Source organism: Gracilinanus agilis, chromosome 2, assembly GCF_016433145.1.
Source record: "Gracilinanus agilis isolate LMUSP501 chromosome 2, AgileGrace, whole genome shotgun sequence".
In the NCBI taxonomy this organism is placed as follows: domain Eukaryota; kingdom Metazoa; phylum Chordata; class Mammalia; order Didelphimorphia; family Didelphidae; genus Gracilinanus; species Gracilinanus agilis.
Window position 1 is genome coordinate 223,776,118 of NC_058131.1, and position 19,507 is coordinate 223,795,624.

A 19,507-nucleotide genomic window follows, 5' to 3' on the forward strand; every position below is an offset into this window, starting at 1 on the left:
CTAAATAGGTAAATTAATTTGGGTAGAATTGTCATTTTTATTATGTTAGCTCGTCCTACCCATGAGCAATCAATGGCTTTCCAATTGTTTAAATCCAGTTTTATTTGTTTGGAAAGTGTTTTGAAGTTGTTTTCATATAATTGCTGTGTTTGTTTTGGTAGGTAGATTCCTAAGTATTTTATATTATCTAGGGTGATTTTAAATGGTGTTTCTCTTTCTACTTCTTGCTGCTCTAGTGTGTTGGAAATCTTATTTTAATAAAATTTCCACACAAGTTTTCCAAAGTTATATGATTCATGTTGTCTCCCTCCTCTCTTCTCTCTCTGCTCATAGAGTTGACAAGCAATTCAATCTGGATTATACATGTATTATCATGCAACACATATTTCCATATTATTCATTTCTGAAGTGAATAATTTTGTAAAACTAAAACTTCAAATCACATACCCAAAGAAACAAGTGATAAATCATATGTTTTCTTCTGTATTTATACTTCCACAGTTCTTTCACTAGTATACCTCTTCTTTCTTAATAACTTCTCCATTGGCTCTTTTCCCTTTCATGTACTATAAATTGTCAAAACAGATTATTTTCATCATTATCACCCATGCCTATCCCCTACCTATGCCTATATTCATATTGTTACTTATGCCTACAATTGATCCCTCCCTTCAATCACCACGTATTAACTTTCTTCCCTTCCTTTAAAGCTGAAGTTCTACAGTCTTTTATGATTCCCCCAGGTTTCCTATCTCCTCAAATTTCTCATGGCACCTGGATCTTTCCTTTCACTAATCTCAGTCTTCCTTGTATCATAATTATTTTTGTTGTTGACCTTCCTACCCCACCGATCAAATTTTAAGGAATCTGAAAGCAGGGCAAGAGTAACATCTCTTTGTATACCTATCCTTCCTAGTAGTATTTCACAAATACTTTCTGAAATTTTGCTTAACAAAAAGCATTAAGACCAGGCCTACTTTCTTAGATAGGAACTGGATTTTATGGGGGAAAAGCTACATTTACTCTTTGATTCACACCTGCATTTTCTTAGCTAAACTATTTCAGCAATATTGACATTTTTCTTTTCTAGGTCATCAAAATATCTTTTTAAACAAAAAAGGCAATTTGTTTCTATGTTATAAAGTGATTTAAAGTATTGAGTTGAATCAATTTATAATGAAATCCAATTTAATCCATTTAATTTATAGATTTCTATGACATCGGTGCTAAAAAAATTCGGTGCTTTAAAGCACTACTTTACACTTCAACTGTTTTCCATTGACCAGGAGCCAACTAATTTTAGAGAATCTCCTTTCATTAGCAAACATGGTCAACTCTTTATTTTTATTGCTGTTAGCACTAGCAGTACCATGGCTAGGATTAAGTCAGCCAGCTTTCAAGATAAAGTAATTTACTTCCAGGCCTCAAAGCATCTTACTGGACAGCCTTTTGTTAGAGGCAAGGTGGAAACCTGCTCCTTAATTATCTGTAAATAGGAATTCTCTTAGATTGGAAAAATTAGCAAGCTTTAACTGCCATATTGGACAACAGTGACCCAGCCATAATAAAGAAAGAGTGGGCTGGCAAACTTCTTGGTATGAAGAAAAACCTGACTCTTCCTGTCATGAAGTAATGAGAGAATGCTTCGGTTCTCTAAGTCCACCTCTTCAGTAGCTATTTACCAATCAGAGATGTCTTGGGATGTCCAGGGGAGAGACTAAATGGTGAGGCCACATCGGGTTATAATGGCCTATGCAAAACAAGTTAACTCTCTCTTTTGCCCTGCTCATGCTCCTGGATTATGTTTGGATTATGGAGGGAGTCAACTGACCAGTTTAGATGTTTTTAGATGGCCAATTAATAAATTAACTTAAAAATCAAGAAATAAAGCCTCCCAAGAATTTCAATTGCTCACATGATAAGCTAGTAATAAGTTATAAAAGGTGTTCTGGACAAGTTTTAAAAATATATTAATGACTGTATTTCACTATTACTTGATTCCTCTACAATCCTTTGTATTTTATTTTGTTCACTTAAAAACATAATTATTAGAAGAGGTCCATAGTATTTGCCAGATTGCCAAATGCGTCTATGATAGAAAAAAGGCTAAGATTAAATGAATTGAACAAGACCTTTCTTACCTGAGTCCTTCATAGGGCAGAGGGCACACTGCATGCCCCATGCCTCTCCATATAAACAGCAACATTCAGTGTAAGTTGTCTGCTTCCCAACCAGAGGTCGACTGCAAACATATTCATCACTTAGATGTTCCCAACAAAGATCCTGGTAGACATCAGTTTCTTCCGTTTGTTCTGAAAGGGCAAACATTGTCATGTAATTATGTCACCATTACACTGTTGCTCCTATTTTATAAACAACAGTTAATAATGATACATGTCAACAATTCTCAAAGTATTACACACAGATAAACCTATACATATTCACCTCTACTCCTTACCTCTTCTTGCTCCAATTAGCCCTACATCTCTCATTGTGTGAAGGATATATTCTGAATATATCACCACCTTATATCACTACTTTAAATTCTATATGACAAATACAAAAGTCCTTTTTTCTTGCCTACTCAATTATGGGTTCTTAACCTGGGTGGGAAAGGGGAGAATTTGCATGAGAAAAGTTTACATCTTTATTTTTCACTAACCTCTAAGTGAAATTTAATTTTTTCTTCAATTATTTAAAGATAATATTCTGAGTTGGGGTACATAGCCTTCATTAGACTGCCAAAGGGATTCAAGATACAAAAGAGGTTAAGAACTCCTGTACTAAATTTTCTTAGGATCAAAGGATCTAGACCTGTGAAGTTTAGTTGAAAAGAAAATAGTTCTGTATTTTTTACATTGAACCAGATAGAGTTACATTTGTTGCACTGAACTGAAAGAAATCTAGTCCAAGCCTATAATTTGTGAGATGAGGTTCCTATGATCCAGAGGAGTGGAGTGACTTGCTTGAAGTCACTCTGGACTCCTTTTAAGCAGAGGAGTTGGGATTTCAGCCCAGTTTTTTTTGACTCTTACTTTTCCCATAGACAGCTGCAACAGCAACACTATCTTGTTTGTCCTTCATTATAGAGATGGGTATATTTCTCTTCCTTTGTTTCCCACATACACTGTTGTCCAAAGTCTGAAATATTCCTAAGAAACATTTCTCAGATTTCTCCTCTCATTTCCTGATTGGCAAAATGAAGGAATTGACTTAGATGATCTCTAACATCTCTTTGAACTAAAAAGCTATTATCCTTTGATGTTCTCTAAACTTTCCTCCAGAAGGCTAACTTCTCAGAGTTACTAATTCTAATGTTTCCATCACTCCATCTTATTTCTTATAACTATAATAGCATGCCAAATATGCCTAATGTTCAAGCATCAATTTCTTTAATTCAGTCCAGTGGCTCCTTGTAATCCAATGTAACAAGGTTTAACTCATATCCATAGGAGGATTTCTTTTTTTTTTTTAACCCTTAACTTCTATGTATTGGCTCCTAGGTGGAAGAGTGGTAAGGGTGGGCAATGGGGGTCAAGTGACTTGCCCAGGGTCACACAGCTGGGAAGTGTCTGAGGCCCGGATTTGAACCTAGGACCTCCTGTCTCTAGGCCTAACTCTCAATCCACTGAGCTACCCAGCTGCACCCCCATGGGAGGATTTCTAACTTACCTGTCTGTTTAAGAATACTGCCTTGTAACATGTGACTTCTAACTCCTTCTAGCATGGCCAGATAAATCTACCTGTTGTATTTTAAATAAGAATCTCCTTCTTCCTTTTTTGGATCTTTAAATAAAATTTCCCTTAAACCTAGATGAGTTTCTCCCTTCTGTTATGTTGTTCCATTTGTAATTTTATTGGGAATGTTAAAGACATTAAGTATCCAAGATAATGAAGATTGTTACCTAGAAATTTCCTGTTGCATCTCTCACTTGAGTTACACTGGGAGTCTCTAAGTGACCTATTTCACTCTCTTGTTCTACCTGTTCATTTAAAAAATGTAAATGAATAGGGAGCAGGTAGGATTCTGAGTGGATTAAGAGCCAGGCCCAGAGATAGGAGGTCCTGGTTGTAATTCTGGCCTTAGACACTTCCTAGATGTGTAATCTTGGGTGAGTCACTCAAACCCCACTGCCTATTCCAGTGATGGTGAACCTTTTAGAGACCAGGTGCCCAAACTGCAACCCTCATGCCGCATATGAGCCGCCCCCTTATCCCCTTATCACAGACAGGGGAGGGTGGAAGCATTCCATTGGGCTACTGGGCAGAGGGATGGGTGATGGAAGAAATGTTCTCAGGCTCACATGGAGAGGGGGAAGGGAGCAGCCCCCTCCTATATGCTCTAGCTCTTGTGCCACAGGTTAGCCAACGCTGGCCTAGCCCTTACCATTTTTCTGTCTTGGAACCACTACATAGTATTCTAAGATGGAAGAGTAAGGGTTTAAAAAATATAAATAAATATAACACCACAACTGCAACCAGTATAACCTGTTTTATAATTCCTTATAATATAAAACTTAAATCAAATACCATTCAGTTCTTAATTGTCCATCTTGGTGAAAATATATATCCAAATAGCTTGTATATATTCAAATATATTTCATCTGATAGAATGTAACCTCCTAGAGACTAGGGATTTTTGATTGTTTTTTTTTTGTATCCACAGAAACTAGCACAGTACCTGACACAGAGTAAATGATTAATTATCTGCTGAATAATTGATATATCCAGAACAGAACATACCGTTTGAATCTGTTGGTCTTATGCACCTCTTTTCAGTAGTGTCCAAAACCATAGGATGGGTACAGAAACAGTTATAAGATCCTTCAGTATTAATGCACTGACCATCAATACAACTGTTTGGGTCTTGGCATTCATCCATATCTTAAATTAAAAAAAAACACACACAAAGAAAATCATCATGTCTGATAGATTGCTTAGTAGACTAGACTTTTGATTGCCTTCTTTCAATTAATTATAAAGTAAAATAATTCTTACTTCACAATCCTACATTCTAAAATAAAACAAAAAAAGAAAGAAAATTCTACTTTCTCTTCACTGGAATGATGAAACAATAAAGAGAATGATGTCACTGAACCAGGAAAGAAAATAACCTTGGCCACAATATTTTTGAAATTCAATGTAAAAAGTCCTATGACTGTGGTTTCAAAACTATTTTCCTTTACTATATTTCTCTGGTTAGTCTATATGGTTTTCTCCTTAAGCAGAAAAATCCTAGTTGAGTGTTAAAAATGACTAATTCATATGGTGTAAATGATGAAACAGGAGGTTATACAAACTATAGAAATATTTGGTTGTACCAAATGCCTGAAATATAATTCTTTATTGAGTATCAACTCTGACATATGTGTAGAATTTAAACTGAGTAAAAAATAAGTTTTGTTCAAGCAAGAGATCCACAAATTGTTTCAGGTTTTTCTAGCACTTAATTTGGAGAGTAGTCGGGGAGATGAAAAATAGCTTTTATTGCATGGCCCTACCAACTTGTTTTTTCCATGTAAAAAATTTTTACAATGTATGCTACACAATGACTTACCAAAACACTGTAGCTTAACTGGATCATAATATGTGCCTTGCTTACAGTAGCATTCATAACCCGGCTGGGTGTTCAAACAAAAGCCATGTTTGCAGATTTCTTGACCAAAAAGTTGACATTCATTTGCATCTATGGATAAATATCAGTGAAGTTTACCACAGTGAATTTATCATAATATGCTCATTCGTTATCTATTAGTTTAAAAGAAAGGAATGACCATTTGATTCTTCCATTTTGAAATATCACAGGCACAGTTCTAGTCAGTCTTGTCTTTTAGGAGGTAAATATATATATATATATATACCTTTAAAATTATGAAGGAATAATCAGGAACCCTCAACAAAGAAAATAGTTACCAAAAATTATAGAGCAACCCCATGAATTCAGCAATAATGCCCAAATGCCACATCAAAATATCCCTTATAAAGTATATTCAATACATAAGAAAAAACTCTGTGTTGCTGTCAATTGAAATTATGGAAAGAAGAATTTATATTGGCAGAATGTCCTTGAAATGCATATCATTATACTCTTTTAAAGAGAAAAGCATATGTAATGAATAACTTGCTGGTGAAAAAGATAAAATTACACAGATGTGGTACACAGAGCTTCTGTTTTAATGGCAGTATTCACTTCAGTGAGGCACAGTGATGTTGAATACTAGTTTTAAAAAAACATATTTTTCAAGTTAATATTTTTTACATTTTTTGCCAAAATGTAAGTGTTTTCAGAATATTTTTCATTTCTGATTGAGAAACAAAGATAAACCAATGCTTTCCATTTTAAATTGTGTCCTCTACCCACTAACTGAATATTCAACAATTCAGGATTGGAATTCCTTTTCCATTTTTTAATAAGTTCTACTACTGGCTCATTAAAATACTTAGCTTTCCACAAGTAGATGGGCTATAAGAATACTATGTATCATTTCTCTAATCATTAAGCATCTTCTGATTATTTTTTTAGGTTTTACTTTGGATCCTTAAGACCACTCAAAGGATTAAAACCAAACCCCTCCCCAAAGTCTACATTTTCTCCCTAGCAATATAAAAAGTAAAGTTATTGGACATAGAGAAAGATACCTCCACTTATGGATCTGATTTCAAGTTATACCAAATGAAACTGTTCATATATACAGGAAATAGAAGGGGGAATAAGGAGGTTTCTATTTCTAGGCCTACTTTCTTCTCCACTTTGCTTCCTTCTCTCTATTAGTAAGAAATCTTGATAATAACAGCATGGCTGAAGAGAAAGCTCTACTGAAGATCACAACAGTTATAATTATGATGAAAATCTAAGTTGATTGATAATATAATCTATGATTTCTGTTTTCTATGAGAAATTGTTCTATCTGCCAAAATAATGACAAGGACTTTCACCATTATTTAACAACAAAATCTAAGCTTTTACAAGAATTTCTAAGACTTGCGCACTTCTTTTAAATGAATGATTGGTTCTCACCTTTATAGTTTTGACCAGCGACATCATAGGATGAGTGTCCAGTGGGGATAAAACCTTTTCCTTCAGGACACATTTCTGTAAATTCAGCTGTTTCCAGGAAAGATAAAATCATTAAAATAAATAATTTTATGATGAAGAAAAAAAACAAATCCACATATGAATTTCTTATATATTTTGGGACCTTGTATTATAATCATCTACATGCGCCTCAGATCTCTTCAGTATAATGCATACTATTTGAGAGGAGAGACTGTGCCATTTTAATATTAGTATTTTTATTTTTTTTTAATCTTAGTATTTTTAGCATCTCACACATAGTGGATATTTAATAAATCTTTCTGGAATAAATTAAAACTTTTTCAATAAAAATTAACATTGATTTCTCATATTCAAGTAGCTTTAAGGAAAATCTTGTCCAAGTCAAACAATAATTAGTCAATACATATTTATTAAGTGCCTATAATGTGCCAAGCACTGTACTAAGTGCTGGAATACAAAAAAGAAGCAAAAGACAGTCTCTGCCTTGAAGGACCTCAAAATCATATGGGGATAGGGGCAAAAAGCAAACAAACAGTATAAACAGACATCATTGGAATTAAGAGGGGTTGAGAAACAATTCCTTTTGAAGATGGAATTTTATTTAGGGAATGAAGGAAGCCAGGAAAATCACAGGAGGAGATGAAGGAGAGCATTCCAAAAATGGAAAACAGCCAGAGAAAATGACAAAAGATTTGGTGCCTTGTTTGTGGTAGCAAGGATGCCAATGACATTGTACCAAAGAAGATTACACAGCAGGGAATAAGATGTAAGAAAACTGGAAAGGTGGGGGTAGAGTAAATTACAAAAGGCTCTGAATTCCAAATAGGATTTTGTGTTTGATCCTGGAAGAGTTAGAGAGACATTGGAGTTTACTGAGTAGGGGGATGACATGGTTGGACCAGTGCTTTAGGAAAATCACTGGTGGCTAAATGGTGGATGGATTTGAGTAAGGAAAGACTTGGGGCATATAAATCCACCAGTAGACTATAGCAGTAGTCCAAGCATGAAGACCTGCACCAGATTGGTGGCAATTATTAGGAGAGATGGGAATGTCTTCCAGTCCAAAGTCTAAAAAATAAACAAATAGACAAACCCAATTTCATCTTATGACCATTTAAATTGTGGTGTACCAGAGCTCAGACTGACTATGAATATTATCTGTCAAATATCTGGTGATTTCAAAGGTTGACTCATTTGACATTAATATGTCAAAGACCTGCAGAAAATCTTGCTACTGAGAAAGATTTAATCCTGCCTATGATTTGTAATCTTTGAAAGTTGTTTGAGGCTCTGGGATATTGACTCTCCCATAGTGACAGAGCTAGCAAATGCCACAGACAGGAATTAAACCTTAATCTTTTGAACTCTAAATCCAATACTTTATCCACTATGCCACACTGCCTTATCTGCTAACATAAGTCTATCCTGCCATTTAGCTATTAAGCACTCAAGTAAAGGTTTTATATTTTAATAGTTAAAATAGTTTTATATGTATTATCTCAAACCAGTTAAGCAGAAATCAGGTTAAGGCCAATTTCCTTTGGATCTCATAGTAAATAGTTCAATTACTAAGGTGCCATATTTGTCCAAGTAAGTCTGATCTAAATTTCAACATTTACATAAAGAACATAAATTTAAACTCATTGAGTGATGCTATGTCATGGAACTATATAAAATTTTAATGGGATTTCATTGCAATAGTAAAAAATGAAAAAGTAAATTATCTGCAAAAGTAGATTGGCAGCTCCAGTACCAAACAAACCATTAAGCATTCCCTTACCAGTTCCAAAGACAGGACAAGGAAAGATCTCACAGTTATCTCCCCATCCAGCGCCTAATGTGCAGCAGCATTCTTGTTTAGTAACATTGGACGTCAGCACATTATCACAGAAATTGGCATCATTTAGATTGTAGTAGCATTCTTTCTTTTCTTCTTTTTCTTCTTCAGGTTGATCTACATCTACTTCTAAAAGCAGGTGGGGCAAAGGTGGAATAAATGAAAAACTGTATGAGGATAACTTGTAAGGTCCATAACAAGGAAACAAGAGGATTCCAAAGAAACTCGTTTAAGAAAGGTCAAAAGCATTCTATGACCAGAACATAGCTTTCTATCACCAGTATCTGATTCTTTTATTTGAAAAAGAGTAAATAAAAATCTCCACATTGCACACTGATAGCTCTTGAGCATACTATCATAGTCATAATAATAAGAAGCATTTTATTTTTACAGAACAAATCTAATCTTGCAAATTCAAATTTTGCTGCTCATCAAGTTTCTTTCCAAAACCAGGAACATACCTACTTTAATCAATGAGAATTTTGTCTGACTGACATAACTTAAGGGAATCAGGCCCATTCTCAACATTTAAAACATACACACACTCACACTTACTCACTCTATTCCCAAAGTCTTTTTGCAACATAAAACAGAAAAGGAAAAATAGAAAAGTACTAAAGTGACAGGAAGCCTCCATATAATTCTTCATAACTGAATATTCATGCTGAACCCTGAAAAAAAGAACCCAAACTGAGAGTCTAATTAAACAAGCCGGCAACAAGCATTTAAATGTCTGTTGTATGCCATGCAATGGGGGTACAAAGACAAAAACAATAATCCCTATCATTAGGAAATTTAGATTTTATTAGAGGAAAACAATGTTCAAAAGAAGTAAATACAGAGTATAGGCACTAACACCTAGAAAAATCAGGAAAGGCCTCTTGAAGAAACTTAAGCTGAGCCTTGAAGGAAGCTAGAGATTCCAAGAAGGAAAGATGAGGAGGGAGAGAGTACTTCTGTTTTAGGGGTGGCAGCATACAAAAATGCCCAGTTTTTGCAGCCTGTGGCAACTTATGATCCACGGTCTCAATATAACACTATAATGATGATCATCCTTAAGTTTTCAGGGGCTGGATTCCTTATTATTATGTGTCTACAAATGAGAGCTTGTAAACAAAATTACTAACTAAAGATATTACAATAGGGAATGCCCTCTCTGAAATCCTAGGCAAACGGATATACTTCATGATCTTTCTTGACTTCATGGCCACCAGAAAGTCTATGGGGGAGTCAGGAGGAGAAAACGACTACTTTTACAGCCAAACTTCTGAAAGCTTCTTAGACTCTCACTTGCCTATTGCTTCCTTGCTATTTTTTATACCACAGAAAGGTTAGACTTGTCTGAACACAAAAGAATCCATTGGCACTATAAATCTAGCTAAAAGTACTGGCTTCTGTCCTAGTAGATAAAGGTAAAATCATGTATGCTTACTTTGGCTACACAGCTCTCTAAGCTCTTCCATCCTGTGGCAGTTGCTAAAAGAAGCCTCTCAGCATTTTGGGTGGATATCTTGTGGCTACTTATAGGAGCAGTTTTCCAAGGCTTAGGAGGTTTCTCCTCTTTTTAGTTTCCTATTAAATCTAACTCCTGTCACTTTAGAAAAATTGAGAAACTATAATTTATGAGCACCCAGGTATAAATTGTTAATAAAATTTTAGTTCTAAGGAAATGCTGTTCAGGTTCTATTCTAGAGGGTCCAAAGTGTTCGATTACTAGCATACATTCCTAGTTCATTTGTGAATCATCTGGCTTTAAAATGACTCCTTAGAGAAGGTCAGGGGCTGATGGAAGGTAAATTTCTCCAATTTACAATATAAGCTATAATCCTACAACCATATTAGGGGACATTTGCCCCTCCAATTTATGATATGAACCATATACTCACATGTAAAATCATGAAATAATCCAGAAAGTTCTCAAGGACATCACTGAGGGTATGCTGAAAAATTGCTTGTTAGGGCACCAGCCAGCCAAAAAGTCATATGTAATCTGATATTGATAGTGTCTACATTGAGTGTGAAAGAATGTCTTTGGACTTAACTTACAAGATGAACGTCTGCCCCTCAAAAATTCTAGTTAAGGATAAATGTGGGTCTCGTTTTCTCTCTAGGATTTTTAAAGTTATGGATAGGGCACTGTGGTTTCTTATTTCATTGCATCCCATGCAATGAATAGATGATTTTCATCTCTCTTAGGCACGCAAAAAAAGTACTTTGTTAGTGAACAATAAATTTGGATAGATCCTTCTATATTTTCCTGACTATACAGACATGTAGCTCAATTTTCTTATTTATATATGGTATAAATAAAATTTTTATAAATATATAAATAAAAATATTGAGATGGTGATATCCCAAGACAGAAATCTAACTGCTAGGCAACAAATAATCTTTTGTTCCCTCTTTATCAAACATGCCTTGAAGTTTTTGTAACTTAAATTTTGTAACTGTAACTTCTATAACATAAAATCAGCCCTAGCTGCCATCATTACCATTAAGCACCAGAACTATATGTCATCTATAGTAAGTGGCTTGCCTAAGTGGGGGTGATGATTTCTCAACCCCAACTGGCTCATTTTCACAAAAGGCTACCTTTCATAATCACCATTTATTCTGTGGTGTCTGTAGGCAAATTCCCATTTCTTGTTCTCCCATCATGTTTCTAGAAACACAATTTCCTGATGCCTGGACAGTCTGCTATAACTTGCTTTATTTATGCTGCCCTTCAACAATAACCTAAAAGGCATTTCATCTAAGATTAAATGATGAAAGAGTTCCTCAAATCCCTCCTGATTTTTGGCAAGCCCTGTCATCCCCCTTCCAGCTAAGAATCCCAACCTCATTAATGCTAAATTTGTTTTCTTTGATTTTTATGGAAGACAGATCCAGGAGATCCATTATTTGCAGGCCTGTGGCCTTCTACTGATTCCCATTTACATCAGCAAAGAGACCCATTTAAGAAAACTCAAAGGCATTCTCTGACTACCTTTCTATCCTTACTACCAAATTATCAGGGAAACCTCTCTGTCTCTAATTACTCCTATAAAATGACAACCTCTCTTCCATACCTTCAATCACACATGAAACTAGTCAGATTAGTTAATCTTTCTAAACCCTGAGTTGACATGTATTCTGGGGATTCATTCAAACTATTCATAAAAAGATCAATGTTAACTTTTCTCCAAATAAATGGTTCAAAGTCTTGGAAATCAATTTATGCATTCAATTATTGGTCAATTTCCCTTAATCTCAACATTAAGCTAATAGCATCCCCATTCCTCTGAATGTATCCAAGGATGACCCCAAATTCAGCTTTTAATTATGAACTGTTCTCTAATCATAAGCTTTATTTGGCATCAGCAGTATTACCAAATTAAACTGAATCCTTTGGGTCTCCCAAACATAAATATCATCTATACCTGAATAGGGCAGAACTTCCTCATTGATTTAAAAATATTTTTATATTTATCTGCCTCTTCTAAAAGCAGATTATTAAATATGGCACTGGTCTTGAAGAAAGGAACACATAGCATCATATTCTGCCACAGACACTCACTATATGGACCTGGTCAGGCAACAATCTCTCTGTAGCAATTTCCTAATCTAAAAAATGAGGATAATAAGAGTATACGCCATAGGGTTGTTATGATAATTAAGTAAGAGTATATATAAAGCACTTAAAATTTTTAAGTGCTAAATAAATCCCAGCTATTAATATTACTCTTTATCCAATGCCTGCCTCTATTTCCACAACATGACATTTCCTTTCCCCTTCATACATGTACCTAAATGTGTTGTGTTCCACTTACTGTATATTAATGATCCTTGGGAGACATGTTACACTTGCTAAAAGCACATTATATTTTCCTGTTGTTCTTTGGGAAAGGTGGAAATTTGCATCTCTCTGTCATGGCATTATCAGATTCAAAGCTGTATAACACCATTAGGAGAACACTACTTAAAGAATATGCCTCTGTGGCACAATTATGGATCACTGAAAGTACTTCTAAACAGGGTTTTACAGAATCTATTAGGAACTGAATGAAGTCTTGGGTCTTAAGTAACTAAAAAAAAACTTGATTCTATATAATGTCAAATATGGCAGGAGTAATACATTTTGTAACTTCTGCCAACTTCTCCTAGAATTTTTTTTCCATCCCCAGACCTAGAGATGAAATTAAATCTGTGGTATTTTTCATGTTTTCCTTTAGTAGGAAGATTATGGATCTTACATAAGGGAAATGACCCCATAGAGAATTATTTTATTCATGCTTTATATTTGTTGTTACTTGTTCTCCTTGCATTTTCTGTCCAGAAGTTTGAAATTCCACTGTTTACACAGCTGAAGTTGGGGTCATTCAGATTCAGGCACTCATTGGTATTTGGAAAGAGATAGAAATCATTTTAAAATTATTTCACAAAGGTCATTCTAAGGAAAAAAGTCACAACTTCTCCTATTGTTAACCTTTTGATAACCAGTTCATTTTTGTATTTAAGAAAGCATTAGTCTACTGGAAAAACCTGATTAGTCAATGTTTTCCTTGTAAATTTCAGGATCTCTAATGATTTTTGTTTACTTTAGCTAAAAACAGAAAATGTCAACTGCTGGGTTGTTATTAAAGATCAAATGTTTGTATTTTTATGACTTTCTGCAATAAACAAAAATATGGTTTATTTTCTTATAAAAAGAGGCCACAAAGAGAATCAACAATGAAAAATGGATTTTTGGTCACACATCCTGGACTTACTAGAAACTGAAGTAATTATTCCTCTTATTGAGCTAATTTTAAGCTTAAAATTTTTTCTTAAAAGTAAACTGGGTACTTGGGCACACCAATTTTTGCTCTTTTAGCCTAGTGATATGTTTAGCAATATTAATAACAACTCACATTTATAAAAGTGTTTTAAGATCTACCTGCTTCCTTACAACAAGTCTATGCAATAGGTGGTGTAGGTATCATTAGTCCCACTTTTCAGATGATAAAATTGAAGCTTAGGGAGATTATATAAATAAACAGTCACATAATTTATGTAGGCTGAGTCAGGGCTTGAACTCAAATCTGCTAACTCTGAGTTAAGTGTGGAAAAGACTAAAGAAGAGACATCAATAGTTTCCTTATTAAACGTAGTAATGTGAGAAATCCCTTCCAGCTCTATGCTTTAGCAACTCCAATAGCATATTTACATTTTAATTATCTTCTATGAAATGGACAAGGTGTAAATTAATCACTGTTCATCTTCCAAGTTCATAATTCAATTGTAATTTGCCATTATTGCTGTGGTCTGTCCAATAACTGACTGATTTCCTTGCTATAAGAAATGATGGGTTGGAGGTATAAGAGTACTATGCACTATATAAAAATCATTTTAATGAATTCTTTTACCTAGGAGGCTTTATATTAGAGAAGTTTTGCTTTTGTTGTTTTTTTTTTTTATTCTCTTCTAGGGCTTTTCAATGTCTGTCTTCCCCAGTCCCTTCTCTTCTATTGTGTCAGACTAGTATATCTGACTAGCTCTTTAATAAGTCCAAAAAGAAAACTCATTATATTCCCCTCCCCACCCCAATCTATCTTAGCTCCATGTTTTCGCCTTTCTGTTAATGGCATCACAATCCCTCTAGCTATTCATGTTTATAATTTCAAAAGTTATTCTTCATTTTTCCTTTCCCCATAACATCTATATCTAAAAGTTATAAGTCTTGTCAATCCTGCCTCCACAATATCTTTCATCTATCTTTACCTCCCTATACCCATATAGTCTTGATCCTAATTCAGGACCTCATTATCTCAAAAAAAAAAAAACAACCCAACTTTTAATTTTCTCTCTGCATCATCTTTCCTATTCCACAAAGCTACCAAACTGATAGTACATAGATATAGATCTGATCATATCAACCCCTCATCATATGCAAAAATCTTAGATGTTCTTCATTCCACCTACCCATGTAGTTACAGTGCACATACTATCTGTGTATTCTCTATTGTCATAATTGTAGATTTGCTCTCCCTATCCCCAAAAGAATACAGTTTATTTGAGGCCTAGAACAGTTTAATTTTTGTCCTGTATCCCCTGAGGCAGAAACAGTGCATTTCGTATATGGAATTTGGAAGTGCTTATTAAATGAATGTGTAATAAAATGAATTATTTAAAACTACATTTGAAATAATATTAAGGAATAAAAATGATTTAAAGGTAATATAACAGCTTGATGTAGAATTTCAGGATCCAAGGATAAAAAAGGGAAGAAGAGCAAAACATGAATAAAAAGTAAAAGGCAACAAGACATTGAAAGAAAAAGTTCTTAGCTATAAAAAGACAGATAACTTTTATTATTTTATTATAAATAAGTGGAGGACCATGAGATAGTGAGGCTGATTTCAAATGGGTATCAGAGGTTGAGAAAAGAATACAGAGGCAATAAGTTCTGTGTCTTCGGGCTATGTTACTAGAAAAAGGAAATACAGAAAAAAGATTAGGAGAAAAGAATGATTAAAAGAAGGGGTTACTGATCCTATAAGAAAAATAAAGTGTATGGAAGGAGGGAAAATGTGAGAGAAGTTCTTTGAGAAGAATGAGAAAAGGAAGCCTACAGAGAAATGAATATACAGTAAGAAAAAACAGAGCATTTAAAAAGGAAAATGTTGTATGACTACAGAAATCTTAATATCATTGACATATGTGTATCAACGGTTCCTCTAATAACAAAGTCTAAGGCAAAGTATAGAATTCTTGGAGAGAATTAAAAGGAAATGTAAAAACCATTCTTCTTCCAGTTCAACTTATAGAAAATTCCAAGGTTCCAACTGCATTTCTAACACAAAAGTTGATTTTATTTCTGCTGAGGGAAAGAAGTACCTCTAAGAATACAAAGTGAAGACACATTTTTGGCATTCCAACGACGTTTAAAATTTTTTGAGTATGTCATTTATTAGAACAACCCTGATATGTCTATAACAATGATTCCCAAAGTGGGTACCGCTGCCCCCTGGTGGGTGCTACAGTGATCCAGGGAGGCAGTGATGGCCACCGGTGTATTTGGGGGAGGTGAATGACTGTAAGGGGGTGACGATAGTATGTGATAGGGGGTGCTAAGTAATATTTTTTTCTGGAAAGGAGGCAGTAGGACAAAACAGTTTGGGAACCACTGGTCTATAAAAAACTTATATGACTTTAGTTATCTTACATAAAATCTTAACTTCTGGATACATAAGTTGCAAGATTTTAGCTAAGGTGGGCAATTTTAGTCATCACTTATTTATAGTTTTCAAATATAGGAGAAATTTTACTTTCTTTTTATGTGTAAATTTTCCTACTATCCACCTATATTTTTAGCAAAAGTCCATTTCAAACACACAGTAAGACTCCTGGAGTTTTATGACATTTTATAATGTTTTCAGTCTAATTATGCTGGCCTCCTTTTCTTTCACATTTTTGCCACCAAAGGTCTTTTTTTCCCCAATCAAAAAATATTCTAAAACCTCTTTCAATGTTAATTTATTTTACAGGTTAACTAAACATAAAAAGAGCCAAATATAACAATTGATTGATGCTAAATGTGGTTTCCTGTCTTTAAAAAAAGGTATACATATACAAAATCTGTAATGTATCCCTACAGAAAGCCAGAACATGAACACTGTTTGAGCTCAATTGTCAGGACCATATGAAGGACTTATATAAATTTGTCCTAACATCTCCAAACAGTGGAAACATTTTTCTTGAGTGTCCTTCCCTCTGCCATTTCTGAACTCTGGTAAGTAAATGAGAAAAGACTGAGCTCCCCCACCTAAGTACAAAATGGTAATGGAACAAATAGTCTTCTAATAAATCACTGACATATTATGAAATTATCTGTATTTCAGCAAGAACTGGAGGGCAGTGAGATGATCCAAAGCCAGAAAGAACTGTGTTTAAATCCAGCCTCATAAACTTACTACTTATGTGACCTTGGGCAAGTTATTTCACCTCTGTTTGCCTTATTTCACTGGAGCATCCTAGATATATTAAATATCCTATATATTTTCAGATATCTGTCCATAATCAAGAAATGCAAAAAATCTACTTTTGTCATCATAGGGCATTAGTGTATTCACTGATTTGGATTCTGTATGGATGGTTTGAAAATGGGTTGGCCTTTTTTTTAGACATTAAAACTTAAGAAAAATCATTCAATATTTTAGTATCAGAAAATATTAAATTATTAGGTACAAGATGCAAAGGGCTTAAAGAGTCAAAATAGCACAGTATGTTATTTTAAGGCACTTATAATTTAAAGGTGGGTGGGAGTAGAGGAGGAACAAGTATCTAAGAATCTACTGAATGTCAGACACTGTGCTCAGCACTTTACTAATATTATTTCATATGATCTTCACAACAATCCTATGATTTAAAGTATATTATTATTATCCTCATTTTATAGTAGAAGAAATTGAGAAAGACAGAGATGTGAAGTAACTTGCCCAGGGTCATATAGCTAGCAAGTGTCTGCGGCCAGATTTGAACTCAGGTCTTCCTGACTCCAAGTATGACACTCTATCCATTGTGCCACCTAGCTGCCTCTAATAGAAGGATATCATATATATATATATATATATATATATGTACATATACATATATATGTATAAAGCATAATATGGTTAAGGTAAAGGAAAGAGCCAGAAAAGGTGGCATAAGGAAATTTTAGAAGGTAGAAATCATGTGTTACTATAATAGCAAATTATAGGGGAGGGATATGGGTGCAGTCATCAAGGATATGGATTGGGACAGTAAGATTTCTCTTAAGATTTCTTCCTCTCCAACTGGGAGATCATACCAGGTCCTGTAAATTGTCAGCTCAGAGTAAACCATGTTGTGCTGTCATTGTAATTAGTGGCCTTGATGAAATTAGTGGGAATTTCAAAATACCACCTTAAATTAATTTTTTTCTTCCATTTTAATGCAACCCTCCAAAAAATTACTGCTTGAGCATATTATCACAGTCTAAATGTGATTTGGAATATTTTGATATTTAGCAAATTTAATGCAAGGATGGACATAGGTGAGGATAGAAAAATAAGGTTGTGAATTAAGAAATGAAGATACAAGTATGAGTAGCATATCCAGGATGAAAAATCCCAATCTTCTGACTCTTATAACTTCATACTATTACTGTCCATCTGGAAGGAAAAAAATTGATCTTCATCTTCCTCACATGGAATAAGCCAAGGCATTATCATATATATGAATTCAAAAACAATAAAAATATTTTCTATTTTCAAAAGGTAGGATAGATCCCTCCCTCCACTGTGCAAAAAACATTCTCCCATTTTTCAAAATAATCTCTGCAAGGTAAAGAGCTATCTTGAAAGATTAACTGTTAATGTGAAATAGAACTAAATATAATATTCTCCATACAAATCAACAACTTCTTTACTGTTCACCTCATTGCTCCCTTTTTGTTAATCTTGATTTAAGACAGAATCAAATACTTAACTTGGTTTTTTCCATAATGTGTAATGAAATACATTCAAACACAGAGATGTCTCCCCTTCAAAGGGATCCTCCATGTTCCATGAGACACAAACTAAAAATAGGATCAGAGTTTTATCTTCAGATCCCAATTATTCTGGGAAATTTTGGTACTTCATTTTAAATTCTATGGTATACCTTTCAATAAATCTATATTCATAGCATTCCTCTGACAATTTATTTTAGAAGAAAAATATTTTGTTGGCAAATTACATACATATTAACTGAAGTACACTGTACTTTCCCCTTCCCAAGTACATGTAAACATGGTGACTTTGTTTTATGCTAATTATTCTATGTGTAAGTACAATGGTAAGTAAACAAGTACAGGAAAGGGAAGGAAGATGTTAAGATTGGTGGTCATACCATATAATGATCTATTGAAGGAATGAAATATTTAATTCAGAGAAGACTTAGAGGGAACACAGTAATTGTCTACCAGTACCTAAAAGATTGTCATGTAGAAAAGTGATTTGACTTGTTCAGAAGGTAGAAGTAGAAAAACTGGATAGAAGAAGCCAAGAAGTAGAAAAGGCTTCGCATAAGGAAAAACTTTCTAACAATTAGAGTAATTCCAAAACATACTTGTAGACAGGGAGATGTTTCTCCCCTAACATAAATGTTCAAGACAAGCTAGAAGAACTCTTGGAAAGATTGAAGAATCAGTATTTGCTATTTTATGAGTTAAACTGGAAGACATTTAAGATTCTGTATAGCTCATAGATTCTGTGATTCTCCAGAAATTTAAAATTTTAAAAGCAAGTGATTTTCCATAAAAGCATTACTACTTATAGGCTAACTATCCCCCTGGCCTAATCTCAATTCAACTTCTTTCTTATTGTTCTCAGGCTTTTTTGTGCAGAAAAAAGAAATATTAATACATTATTTTAGGCGTATTAGAAAAGTCCTACTTCTTATTATATACAGTCTTGACTTTACCTGTTGAGGATCGGGAGCGGCACTGTCCAGTCATGGGGTTATACTCCTGGCTTTCATCAGAACACACGCAGAGGAAGGATCCTTCTACATTTTCACAGAATGCTTCACCACATACTCCACTAAGCATTTCACATTCATTCACATCTGGAAAATGAAAGATAAATTGCTTT

The 19,507-nt window shown here is 34.2% G+C and overlaps 1 protein-coding gene across 24 annotated transcripts in view; it reads right to left on the reverse strand.

The window, feature by feature from the left end:
• LTBP1 (latent transforming growth factor beta binding protein 1) overlaps positions 1 to 19,507 on the reverse strand; it is a 481,657-nt gene that overhangs the window by 25,303 nt on the left and 436,847 nt on the right. For 18 of the 24 annotated variants that reach the window (XM_044663664.1, XM_044663663.1, XM_044663682.1 and 15 more), the window contains 7 exons: positions 19,338 to 19,481; positions 17,394 to 17,399; positions 8,838 to 9,023; positions 7,019 to 7,105; positions 5,558 to 5,686; positions 4,744 to 4,884; positions 2,142 to 2,312 (listed from right to left, as the gene is read on the reverse strand). In XM_044663664.1, coding sequence (XP_044519599.1) covers positions 2,142 to 2,312; positions 4,744 to 4,884; positions 5,558 to 5,686; positions 7,019 to 7,105; positions 8,838 to 9,023; positions 17,394 to 17,399; positions 19,338 to 19,481 — 864 coding nt within the window. The remainder of the gene's footprint in view (positions 1 to 2,141; positions 2,313 to 4,743; positions 4,885 to 5,557; positions 5,687 to 7,018; positions 7,106 to 8,837; positions 9,024 to 17,393; positions 17,400 to 19,337; positions 19,482 to 19,507) is intronic. The other 6 variants (XM_044663688.1, XM_044663685.1, XM_044663679.1 and 3 more) reach the window with 2 other exon arrangements.